Source organism: Aythya fuligula, chromosome 1, assembly GCF_009819795.1.
Source record: "Aythya fuligula isolate bAytFul2 chromosome 1, bAytFul2.pri, whole genome shotgun sequence".
In the NCBI taxonomy this organism is placed as follows: domain Eukaryota; kingdom Metazoa; phylum Chordata; class Aves; order Anseriformes; family Anatidae; genus Aythya; species Aythya fuligula.
The window spans coordinates 74320991-74334338 of record NC_045559.1 but is presented as its reverse complement, the minus strand read 5'-3'; the positions used below and the strand labels follow the sequence as shown (position 1 = coordinate 74334338).

The window sequence follows — 13348 nt, the reverse complement described above, 5'->3', positions numbered from 1 at the left end:
ATATATTTTTGAAAATGAAACATAGTTACTTCTTAGAACAGAAAACGCAAGTTAATGCAGTGTTTTTTTTAGAACTCCTATGTGTATAGTTAGTAACAGGCTTTCACATCCCTAGCCAAATTCAGAAATGAACAGTAAGGTAATGTCATTTGGACTCCTATACACTCACATCTACTTACACCCTAATCCCACTGGTCAAGATAGACTAAGATAGGAGAAACTAGAGAAAAGAGAAAGACTGTGAAATTAAAATAGGACAAAGACTTCTTTTACTTACACCTTTTGATATGTTCCTGTTGTTTTCAAGCGCAGTAAGAATTTCTGCCTGACAAAAGAATGCTGTGAGTATGAGATGTGGGATCTGTTCCTGAAGACTGCCTCAAGTGAACTAATCTGGGTGAGACACTGCAGACAAAAACATCTGCCACAGCGAAACTGCAACTCTAACTTGAATTGTTGCAACAAATACGTTCAGAGCATCAGAAGACCGTCTATGGACACAGTCAAGATTTTCTCTGTATTTGACTAACCTCCATGTTTGACCTTACTAGTACATCTACACTCCTGATATTGTTTGGTGCTAAGAACGTGGTGAGCTCCACACTCCACTCACTTTTCTGCCCACTTCCTGTCAGTTCATCTAGACACGTCAGAATTCATCAAGAATATTTGGGTATCCCACATCTTATGTCATCCAGTTGGGTAGCATCCATGGTCATGATTTCAGCTTGCCACATGTAGAGACTTACATCTGCATGAGTGCCAGACTTAACTTCTGAGAGCAGTTTATAAGACAATAAGGGCTTTGTGGAGCTTGACAGAGATCAAAAGAAAAATATGTGAAATTTAGAAGTTTCTAGCACATTAGATTTTATCAACTAAAGAAAAATAGAGCTCAGTAACTATTCTTACTTCTGAGAGGAGGTTTATGATTTTCAGGAAAGCTTTCCAGTATACTGTCAACTCCTTGCAAAGGTTAAGGTTCTTGAGAAGGTACCTGAACTGCTAGTGTCATAATTTAAAGCAGAAGTGGTCAAGTACTTGCCGAAGTTCTAGTGCTTTAATTACTCCAGTGCCTTCTTCATCATATAGAGAAAATGTCTGAGAAGCACGATTTCAAATTACAACCTAGACAGACCACAAAAGACAAGTCTTTTTTAGCAGTTCCTATGGAAATGAGGCCTGCATGCTTTTTACTTACAGATTTTTTTGTTATACATAGAGAAACAAATAAACAAAAATTTCCAGAACCTTTCTTAGTTTGAAGTTTTCTGTTCTTTCAAAAATGAAGGCAATTGTTGAAATAAATCAAAACTGGCCTCTATTTCTGTGCTACATATGAATATGCAAATAAAGAACAACCTACAGTTTCAGCGGTTTTTGTTTTAGCTTTAGAACTGTTCTAAATAACAGGTTTAAAAATGTATATTTTAATGTACACAAACCTTGTCTAGTGATAAAATAAACATTACCATATGCAAAGGACATTGGAAAGGAATCCTTTGAACACTAACAAATCTTAAACTATTTGTTATAAAACTTCAAAGGTTTGTATTCATTTGTAGAAGTGTCGTAGATGGGATGTTATTTTTTCCAACTAGCTAGACTTTAAGAACTGTGCTTTCAGATCTGCCTCTAACAAAGCAAACACTTTGTTATAAACTCATGTTGTTAGACTCCCCAGTCACATGGGAGGCAGCAACTATTACACAAAAAATGACTCAGAAACAAGGGGAGAATTTTCTTATTTTCTCGTATGAAGGAAATGAGAAAAAGTTCCGCTTTTCCACAAAAAAGGCTGGCTGTCCATGCAGAAAATGTCTGAAGTTATATTGACAACCAAATGGTATCCTAAAAGATCAAAGGGATAATTTGTTCATGTCAGAAGTCATTTTGAAGTAGACAAAACTGTGACCTTCCCCATGTCCAAGGCACCTAGGGATGAGAGGACAGATACTGCCTTTTAGGATGCCAGGAGTGCCCCATTAAAATTTACCAGACGCTAACCTGGACTATTGTATTTAGCTACATCCAATTTTAATGATGCAGAGCACAGTAAGGGATTTTTCCCTTACTGTGAAAAATGCAAAGTGATTATATGAATAGTTCAGCATGCTGTTTAAGAGTTAGTCTATCTGGCCAAAAATGTTGTGATGGCCCCAGTAAGTTTACAAACATCACCAGAGTCTCCAAGAAGCATGGAAAGAGATTTCTGTAAAGAAACAGCATCTCCCACAGTATTTTGTTCTTTTTCAGTTATACCAGCAACATCATTAGTGATGTCTTTGTTGCAAGCCTGTGTTATTTTTAACTGCAGGACAAAGCCCAAAGATTGAGAATTCAGAAATGCAGCCATTGATAAAAGGGAATTTCTACCCCCATCATGTTCCCTTTACTTCCCTTGTGCTGGCAGCAACTCTCCATCTTTGCAGGCCTGCCTCTAAGGCCATGAGCTTACACTGAACCTGAAACTGCAGGTGCAGATTACATGGCTCTACATTCCTTTGTGATAGGAATGCTTCCTTCAAGGTCTTTTTGATTATTCTTTCGCATGCTTGAAAACAATGTTACTGTGACATTAAAATTTATTTACTCTACAGGCTGCTGCATTTCAGTATGCTCTGACACAACAGCCTAAGACTACTTAATATACGGCATTTTTTTTTTCATAAAGAGCTTTCAAAATTCTAGAGAAAAAGGGTTATTTTTGTAATCCTCATTTTACAGAAGGGAAAACCAGGAAACTTGCTGCTTGTCAGCTAATGTGCCTTATCTGTCTGTGTCAGAGATAGGAGTGGCCAAGAGTATAACTGCAGACAGTTGCAGAAGCCAGCTGACAGGTGCTAACTTCTGCAGCCACTATAATGTGTCCACATCCAATCATATGTCTGTATCCTCAGTTGCTACATGTTCTTTTCATCTCACACTGATAAAACCATAATGTCTGCCTGCACTAGCACGTTATATCTACCTATAGGAAGTCTCCATTTAGGAAACTCAACGGAGATATTCAAAAGATGTGACTATTTACATGCCTGCCATGCAGTTTGCAGACAACTGGTGAAGGAAAAGGGCTTTGGGGAAGAGAGTAGAGTTCAGATGATTTGCTGTTTTATTTTTCTTTTCCGATCCTTATCTTCACAAAACCTCTAGGCTTGATTTGATATGCTTGTTCTGTGAAGTTACCAGAATACAATCAAAAAGTCTGCAGTTGTCAGAACATACTATTCATACATAGGCCAAGGTTTTTTGTAACACTCCATTAATAGTAGAAAAGTTTTGAAGTCTTTGGGCTCGTCTCCAGCCAGGCAGAAGAAAGGGAATTAAAAAAATATTCCATGACCACATGAAACTTACCTTGTACAACAAATCATAAGATGTTGCAACTTTTTCTTTTATCTTAATTAAGGTCTGTTCTAAGCTGAGCGCTGCAAAGCTTGCAGGTAGTGCAGCCTGCTTTTGTCTCTGTTGGTATTTAAATGCTCTGCCATCATCAAGTGCTCTCAGGAAATCAAAATAAGAGAGCTTGCTGTCATGAATGCTGATTCCTAAGCTAAGGGAAAAAAAACACAGAACAAGATATCCATGATTTTAAATAACTATCTTACTGTTGTCTGCAGTGATTAATTACTATGATTTATTATCTGTACAGCAGCAGCACTTCAAGATACGTTTGTGCTGTCAGTGTACAAATCCTGTTAACTCCAGCCCAAGCTTTCTCAGGTCTAAGCCACCAATCCCATCAATTAAATGCAACCACACTCTCAGATGCAGATTCAGACCAGTCTCCAGATGCTCAACAGGAGAACTGCTTTAGCCTGGGCTCATGTGTACAACCTTCCAGTCCATTAGCATTAATCTGGTGCTTTTTAAGCACAGCAGAATATTTTGATCACAACCTGCTGCTGAGCTTATCAACACCAACATGAACAGAGGACACGTAGTCTCTCAACCTTGTCCTTTAACCTCCTCTTCACATCACAATCTAACAGACTCTATTGAGAAGCTGATGTTCGCTGTGCTAAGTGCTGTTACTTTCCCTTGACTTTTGCTTTACAAAAATACCTTTGACTCACAGATCCTGATGAGCTACTTAAGTATGTCATCAGTATGTCACGGTTATCACCACTGCTAAAGAAAGAAGCAGTACCACACACAGTCTGGTACGCTGGTACCAAACACAAGCTCACATATACAGTACAGCTCTGTGACACATTACGTAGGTAATTCACCACAGCTGAATACATGCTCAGGATTTGTCTGCCACATAATAGGAAACAAAATCAGTTTTCACACTAAACTTCTCCTAAAGTTTGAGATGGAAAAACTTAACTTCACTCTCAACCTATGTTTCACTTTTTGTGGTTTGGCAGGCCACTAGAAAACTTTTCTACAGTTTCTTGGCCCTGGTACCAGTGGCCACAGCACAAAGGTTTTAACATGAAGTGTGGGCAATGAAATGCCTAACTGAGGGCAGGACTCAGCCCCACTGCATTTCAGGCACTGGCCCTCCCTTCCTTTGATACATCATCCCCTGAGCTGCACAGAGGGCTGGTACGTGTGGCCCAACAGCTGCTGCTGCTGATTTGCAAAGCCCCATGGCCCGTAAGGGATCCTGATCAGATCACTCGTGGTCAGACTGTACCTCTGTACCTGAGAGGCCTGCCCAAGGGCTCTGCAGGCTGCACGCACAACTTGCTGGAATTATGTCTGCTAAAATGTCTGCTGGATTGGGGACACCGGGAATTTTCATGTTCTGTCACATTGGAAACTCAGTGGGTTACATAGCTGACTACAGATAGCTCTGGGTAACAACACTGAATGTATTTTTGCATCACATATCAGCATGGGGAAAGATGAGCTCTTGCATATGATTTTTTATTTTTTTTTCCAGAGAACTTGAGTTACCAGTCTAAATTAACTTTTATTCAAAGATGGATAGTTTACCATAAAAAGACTGGAATTAAGGCAATTTTCACATATGCAGAAAATATGTGAGAGTAAGGGTTATTTAGCATGAAAGATTAAGATGAAATGAATAGCATTAACCATAACATGAAAAGCTACTTTCCTTCACTGTCATATGACTTGTGACTTCCTAATGAAAAGACACAGTGTATTTTAAGCAAGGACTTCAAACCTGCCTAATGAACCTGTAGAATTATTTACCACAAGGGAGTACAATAGCATCAGCTTGCTCTACACTTACCCAGTGTAAATCCAGTGTAGTCAGTTAATGGAATTTCCTACCATGCAAAGACAAACAGAGTCTCCAGAGTACAGTATGCTTTGGGGATTTTTGATACAGGTTTATTGGCTCCCATGGAATTGTTACAGATTGACCTTTAGAGTTACCAGCCATGGAGAGGATTTCAATACATTTTAATAATTTTATAGACAATCATCATAACTGTAGATAATTTGCACACATGTAATAAGCAAGCAGCTACTAAACTGCAGGTGAAAGGCTGGGATTTTTTAGTCTTTCATTAAGCTTTTTTTTTTTTTTTTTTGTCAGAATTATGGTCAAGGCAACACCTAGTGAGCCAAGCCTTCACATAGAAGATGGCCTCACCATGCAACCCGATTTTCCTGTGTAAAAATGAATTACTGTAATGTATTTTCATCATCTGTTTCCACAGTAAATCACTGGAGACCAATGCCTCAGCTACCACTCACCAGAATATCCAGTTACTAGAATGTCTAATTAATGGTGAGAGCTAGTAAAACAAAGAGGAAGCTTTATGAAACAGGCTGGAAAAGAAATTAACTATAGACCCCATATCTGCTACTAAGAAAAAAAAAATCAAGAGCCCTGATTTTGCATCTTGCAGCTGCACAGCACTCCCACATACCACCCATGTCAAGCTGGTTCCAATATTGGAGACAGTGTGTGGAAAAGGAAATAATCAACACCATTTCAGCGGAGAAATAAATTGCCAAGTGGGCATTAAAATTTTAGTAATAAAACTAAATGCATATGCTAATCTACTCAGTATTATTTAGAAAAGACTATTTTGGATCAAGAAATGAATAATCTGCACAAAATTACAATGAATGGAGGTGTTTATCATCAAGAGGTCTTTGAGAAAGAAACAAGCAGCAGATTCCTATTAAGGCTTCAATTCGTAAAAAGTTTATCACCCAATTAAAGGTGAACTGTGAAAAGTCTTTGTTAATTTTATTTCAAAAAGAGTCTGGTCTGTCAGGCTCTGGAAAACAAAACCCAGTGCTGCCACGCATATGACCTCTGAGAGGCTGTTTAGGGCAGAAAACCCCACCTACCTGAAGCTGGAGCAGGTCCTTTGTGTTCCTCAGCCTCTACAAAGAGAATTTTCCTCTTGCTCATATTAACACACTGAATTAAAAGCATAGTTTTGCATAGCAGCAGCATTGGATTACTTGAAAGCTATTGCTATTTTATAACCTGATTTAATTCTGCTTTTGTTTGGAACAGGGTCTCTTTCACCCCTTTGCTGTATTACTCTGAAATAAATAAATAAAATTAGCAAACAAATGCACAGATTCAAAGCAAACCGTCGTTATGTAAGCAGACTTTTCACTCTCATTACCTGTACAACCAATTGCTGGCCTAAAAATATTTCTCACTCATATGCATTTTTAAGCATATAGCTATCTCTGTTAGTTTTAACAAGGCTTCCAATATGCTTAACATTAGATACAAGATTATAGGTTTTGCTGGGTGTGACCAAAGAGATCACTGGAAGATAATCACACAAACCTGTTTAGAAGACTCCGTAACTGATCATGATCAAGGTAGCAGTTGAATTCTTGTAGTATCCTGTGCAGGTCAAATGCTGTTACACAGCCATCTCTATTTTTATCCATTTTATGAAAGGCCTTGAAATCTTGGAAGTAATCTCTAAATTTATCCCAGAAAGAGAAGAGATGTTTATTTTAGCTCATTTGTTACATCACATGAAAACGATACAAACAAATACACAAAATAGGGGTGGAAGGGCAGAGAAAGATTTTGAGCTTATTTGTGTGTGGTAAATTCATATGATTTATTCAAAGACTGCTAAATTGTTCACAAATAAACCTCATTCCCCCTCCCCCCTTTTTATTTGCATGTGGAATTGCATAGCCAAAATCTCCCACTGTAAACAAATGTTACTTGGGTGATTAAGTGGTTACTCTCCCCATTCAGAACTGTAGATAGAAAATACAGTCCTCTCTTTTAAAGCCTGTTTGATCAGAGTTACAAAATACTGGTAAAATTATGAGGGCTTGGCAGCATAATTCATGCAGTTTGAAGCTCCTGGAACTTTGATAACAGTCAGAAGAACTGTTTTACAAAAAGTTAAACCTGAGCAAAACTGGGAATAGCACAGGGCCTGACCCTTGCCCAAGGGAAGAAATGCAGAGCTTCTGCTGACTCATGTGGACTTCAGATCAGCATTCAAACTTTTTTCTGAGATATTGATTATCGATTGGCTATTGACACATGATCAAATTCAGACCTCAAAATCCTGACTATGCCTTCCACTTTATTTCGTCTCTCATATTTCACTGACATTGGGGACCTTTTGATCAAAGTTTGGAAACCCCAAATATCCCTCTCCTCCTCATTCAACAAAAACCTCTCCACATTTGGGCTCAGGAGGATAAGGCAGGTATAAATATCTTTCCTTTCTGCATGTTTTCAACCAGCAAAATCTCTTCAGATTAATGAAAGGTCAAACTAGTTGTAAACTGTGCCTTGAAGTGGATTACCAAGTATACATAAATTAGCTACATATATTCAGCACTTACAAGGGGATACCCTGATGGCAAAACCAACAGGTTTTAATCTGGGTTAATAACTACAGCTGCTCTCCATTTGCTTTGGGATTGCTCTTTCTGACAGCCCTAGGGTACAGAGCACAGAGGCTGGGTTCTTCACAGAATCGGGATTTGTACTATAAAAGACATATTACAGCGATAACACTGTTCAGCCATGTAACCCACATGATCCAGCGTGATTGCCTCAGTCCCTCAACAAGCTGGGCTGTGGATCTAACAACTCAGACCAGTTCACTCAGCTTCTTGTTAAGCCACCACCAATCAAGCAGCACCCGATCCTTACATCTTCTCCTTTGTATGAGTAAGGCTAACAGGGAGCAGCACTCAGTAAGTCTTTTCAGTGCTCTCATGGATCTGCTCAGCAGCATCTGATCTCACCTCCAGTTACTGGTACTGTCTTTCCTTTCACAGCATTGCAGAATCCTTGATTTTCCATTTGTTTTCAAGAAGCTGTAAGTTCAGTACAGACTTTACAAGAACAATACATTTTCCTTGCCAATTGTTTTTCCTAAGAATCCATCCTTTTGGAGTTTGCACTTCTTATGAACAAAGAATAATTTCCCCACAGCCCTTGGGGTACAGGTAACACCATTGTGTATGCAAACAGCATCATCTACCTTAAAAAATCTGAATTATAATATGACTTTGGTGGGTTGTTACCAATTTATTATATGCTTCAGACCCATTGTACCTTCCAATATTATATGGACTAAATTAGGTGTACTGGGAATCTCTGCCTAACAAAGTTTCAATGGGAATAAACTATTTTTGAAAAACATTCCTCAAATTTGGTGAAAGTATGGATCACTTCTCAACTTCACAGCTTCCTTAACTGTCTTTTAAAAGTCTCACCATTAAATTTAGGATATTTGAATTGGAGTAACATGTTAAAATCCTTCATTCTCTACAAATCTTTCCAGGTCCAAGATGCTGAACAGTGCATCACTGTTAGACAGAATTTTTGGGACTTCATATGCAAACAAATTCAGCATTAGTATATGCCATAACATGTTCTGATGTTGAATTCAATCCAAATGCAGATTCAGGTTAATGCCCAAGTCAATTACTTACAACAGGTTCCGATGTACTGACACATGGTGTTTTCTTTCACATTTTTCAAAGGTCTCATGAGCCTCCTGTACTCTGTGAGGCATATCAGATCATAATACATTGACAACACCATGCTGTTACCTCTAAAGTGAATGCAGAAAATTTTGATCTGAGTTTGTCAGATGGGCTTGGTGTGCAATGGCCCTTGCTGCCCAGCAGGTTGTAACCTGCACGACTTTCTGCACTGTCATCTTCTGTACAGCTTCTCCAAACCCAGCCCACCTTCTTCTGAAATAGGACTATTCTCTTTTTTTTTTTTTTTTTCAACCATATTTCCAGGTATTATGTCATCATTCTCTGTGTTGCTGTCAAGAGTAGGCTCAATGAATGCTCTAGAAAGTACGTTTTTGATTAGTAATTATTTCTCCAACTTAAACTTTATTGTAAAATTGAATGGTTTTGGTTAAAGAAGAGTGTAAAGTCACACAAATTTTATATTCTGCAAGCTGGTCCTTTTTATTATTATTTTTTTTTTTTCTCATGGTTACAAAGTGATTTGTGTCAGCTCTGACCATAACAGACCAATAAACAAATATGTGGCATTTCTTACAATCACATTGCAGAGCCAGAGCTCTGCTCTCTTAGTCTTTACCTAGAATTACGGTGTTCACAAGTGCCCTAGAAGCATATGACATGCATTTCCACTAATTCTTTTTTTGAATAATACTATCCATAAGCCATTTTTTGAAGATTTTGTCTACCTTTTAGCATGAATACATGTAAGGCAAGTAGTTGTCTTTATAAATGCCGTACATTTGGAGTGTTGGAACTAGAGGTCCCTTCCAACCCAAGGTATTCCATGACTCAGGAATACTTTTCCCAATTTTACAGCCCAGTATTTTGTGTGGTAACTCAAAAGCTACTTGCAGAGATTGTCAGTGCGATATGAACTTTTATGGAACATTCACGGTGCTAACAGGCTTCTGGACACCCTCATTATCTTTGTGTATGACATATTTGTAACAAATCCCTTCTATCATTTTTCCAGTTAATCTTTTTTTGCTATCTCACTGTCCTTACATTCGTATTTGTCTAATCCTACTTTTTCAGATTCCCCACAGTTTTTCTCCCTACTCAACATTTTCAGTATCTATTTAAGCATGCGCAGCTGCTTCAAGTAAATAGCTTTTCTAACACTTTCCTTTGAAGACAAGAAAAGGATTTAAGCCTGAAGGAAGTCGTCTCAAGCAGAATCTCCTGTACAGTAATTTAAAGATGCATAGTGTTAAACCCTTGTCTTCCAAGGAAATCACTTGGATCCAGCAGAAGAATCTGAATTTACATAAAATGTTTATTTGTATTCATAAAAAATATACATTTTATGTGTGTGCATTTTCCTGAAAATATCCTTTATAGGACAGTAAATATAGGACAGTATCTGTCCTGAAAGATACACTTAGCCCCATTTATATAAGGACAATATCAGCAGCCTGCCTTTTGACATTCCTGTTGTTAATTGGCTCCTCCATTTCTAAACTTCACAACATTATTCCTATGTGATCCAGCTGCTTTATGAGCTTCTCTCTCATAAACAGAAGAATGTTCCTAAAAGCACAAATTGTGGTGAAAATAAAGTTTTATTTTCTGTGTCTACTTTATTTCAGACATTAAAGATTTCTGGGCATGATCTCTTACAGTTCCTTCATCAGCTTCACTTCTTTAATCAAGCCCAGAGCAAGATATATTTTAGACGTAATACTATCTCTTTCTGAGCATAAACTTAAACTACTGTGTTTATCTTCACTTTCCAAATAATTTCATATAATCCTTTAGTAGGAATTAGATTCTTGGTAGACACCCTCAGTTTCAGTAGTCTGTCTTTGTAAGTGGAGATTCATAAGCCAAATTTTGAAGGTAACATTGAGCACCAGTTTTGAATTTCGAGGTGTTTTCTCTCAGCCTGCCATCCCTTCTGCAGCTTGTGCGCAGAATCTCTGCTTTGTTGCATGGTTGGTTTGTGCAACCTCATACAGATCTGGGAGTGTATGGGGTACTCTGTGTTGTTTTTGCTTACCCAGTTGCAAGGTGTTACAGCAACGTTATTTCTTATAGCTGCTGCAGTATTTCCAAATTCCTGGACATAATCTGAACCTGTGAATTTTCATAAATTTTTGTATTTTTCACTTTTGTTACTTCTTACTGATATCTCTGAAGGGTCTCTTCAAAACTGTGTTATTTCGTTTCATGACATGTGGCATGTCCTCTTCCCCTCTGATGTTTTCTACTATCCCTTACAACTGTCCTAGCTTGACTAAACAGATTTTTCCTTTTTTTTTTTTTTTAAAAAAAAGAAGAAGAAAAAAAAAAGAATAAAAAAAACACACCCTACCTTCCTGACGTCTTTTCAGTAGCTTTGTATCTTGGATTCCAATCAGCATCTGATCCCTTAAAATGGAATCTCTCAAAATGTCATAACTACTTGACTGATTCATTATTTTAAAATCAGACAAAAGTTCTTCAAAGAATTCCTCCCTCTGCATTCTCATACAAAACCTGTGTCTTTCAAAAGTTCACGCTTCCTTGGGAGTGCAATATTGAACTTTCAGTAGCTGCATGGATTGCCCTTTCACCCTGCCATTAAAAACACTGATAGCTTCTACTGTAATATTCCAAAAAATAGTAAAGCTTATTTATGATGAATTTAGCCATTGTATATAGGTTTCAAAGCGTGATGTGAATCTTTTCAAGGAAACTGCATATTGCCAGCATGTTTTAGAGTCTCTAAAAGTCCCTAAAGAGCTATCACCTTTTCTCTCACTTTCAAATCTCTTTTTTCTAGTTAATACCCTCCTCTATTTCACATTCTGCTCCTGTTACCTTATAAGATTCAAGACAAAACTTGTATTGGAAAGAACGTAGAAGGATACTATAAAAGATACACATCAGAGTGGTGCCATTGCACTCAAGATAGCTTTACTGTCTTGAATCTCCATGTATCTAATTAATAACTAACTAGTTTAGACTCCTTCAACCTCCTCTTAGATATGAGACCCTAAAGATCCAATATCTGCTAATTGGATCTATGGGTTTTAACTTATTATGTTCAGAAGCCTACAGATGGGTGCTGCGCCTCAGCACCCCAAGAGACCAAGACAGTCTCACCTAGGAAGCAGCATACAGTAACGTGAAAACCAAAAAAAAATCCTGACTACCATATGGGCACTTTGTGTTTTCACTGAGATATCATTCTGCTTCTCCCTTGGAAGATTGTTTAGCATTGCACCTCCCATCTTGCAAGAGTGTGCTTTTAAGATGTGATATGGTCCACATTGTACCCTCATTGCAAAAAAAGATTCTGGACTCCTCTACAATTGTATGTTATTTTCAGTGCCATGCTGTTAAATGATAGCTCTTTGCCACCACTATTATCTCCCACTTGAATATTCCCAATGAAAGCAAAGGCTGAGGTAGAAGTCAAAACAGTTTTTCAAATTCATATTTTTGGAAAATTGAGGTATTCAACATTTTTGCACTCATTAAATATTTCTAAGCAACAATTATTCCACTTACAGCAGTAAATATGTGCATGGAGAAAATGAGGATTAAAACCATAGATCAGACTACATTGCCAAAAAAAAAAAAAATCTTGCAAATGTTTTGCATTTTTCTTGAAAAGCTGGAGAGCCACTGTTCAATGTCTGTTTCTAATTTGGGCGATTTGTTCCTGTGAGTTACAACAAAAGAAAGAGGAAAAAAAGTGCACAGCGACATGTTTTGATTTGTAAGACACACAGAGCTTTTGTCTGCCTCACATTGTGTACTCACAGGGCACTGAAACTGCTCCAAAGCCATTAGGGTGAGGTTCACAGCCCTTGCAGAGAGCCTGAAGAAAGGACAAGGGCTGGATTCAGTCACTGTGCAAATAGTACTGAGAGAGCTTAAGCAAGATCACGGAAGGGGTACAGTGTTCCCAGTGGTACTAAAGTGGGTTCTTTCACAGCAACTTCATGCAACTGTCTCCTTCCAATCAGAATTTGACAGGAATCAGTGAAATGAATTGTTTTTCCAGTTCTTTCAGAATAAAATGGAGGCTGAGGACCAGATGGATCACCAGGGTTAGATTTTGCAGCCACTGCATCTACTTTTCTGACCAACAGATCTTCTTATACCGACTTTTATAGTAGGAGGGCACAGTGCCCACCTTCACTTGCCATATCTCATCTGCTCTATTTGGTCCTGGATTGAAAGGCTGACCCTTGGTTAGATTGCTTCACAGTGATGTCAAAGCCACTACATGATTGCATTTCATTTGTCAGACAATGGCTCAGGTGTAAGAGTCACTTATGGCTTTCTGAGGCCTCATGTAAAATCTGAGGAGTTCAAAGGCCTGGATTCGACTTCTCTTGCTCTTCCTGTTTTAAGAGAGGAAAAATGAGACAGGAACCACTATGACAGGACTGCTCCCTCTGGCCAGGAATTGGGTGGGATGTAT

The 13348-nt window shown here is 38.2% G+C and overlaps 1 protein-coding gene across 1 annotated transcript in view; it reads right to left on the bottom strand.

The window, feature by feature from the left end:
- Positions 1–13348, bottom strand: part of EFCAB6 (EF-hand calcium binding domain 6) — a 79066-nt gene that overhangs the window by 20696 nt on the left and 45022 nt on the right. The window contains 3 exon segments of the mRNA XM_032186576.1: positions 1019–1101; positions 2177–2311; positions 3358–3553. Of these exon segments, the coding sequence (XP_032042467.1) occupies positions 1019–1101; positions 2177–2311; positions 3358–3553 (414 nt within the window).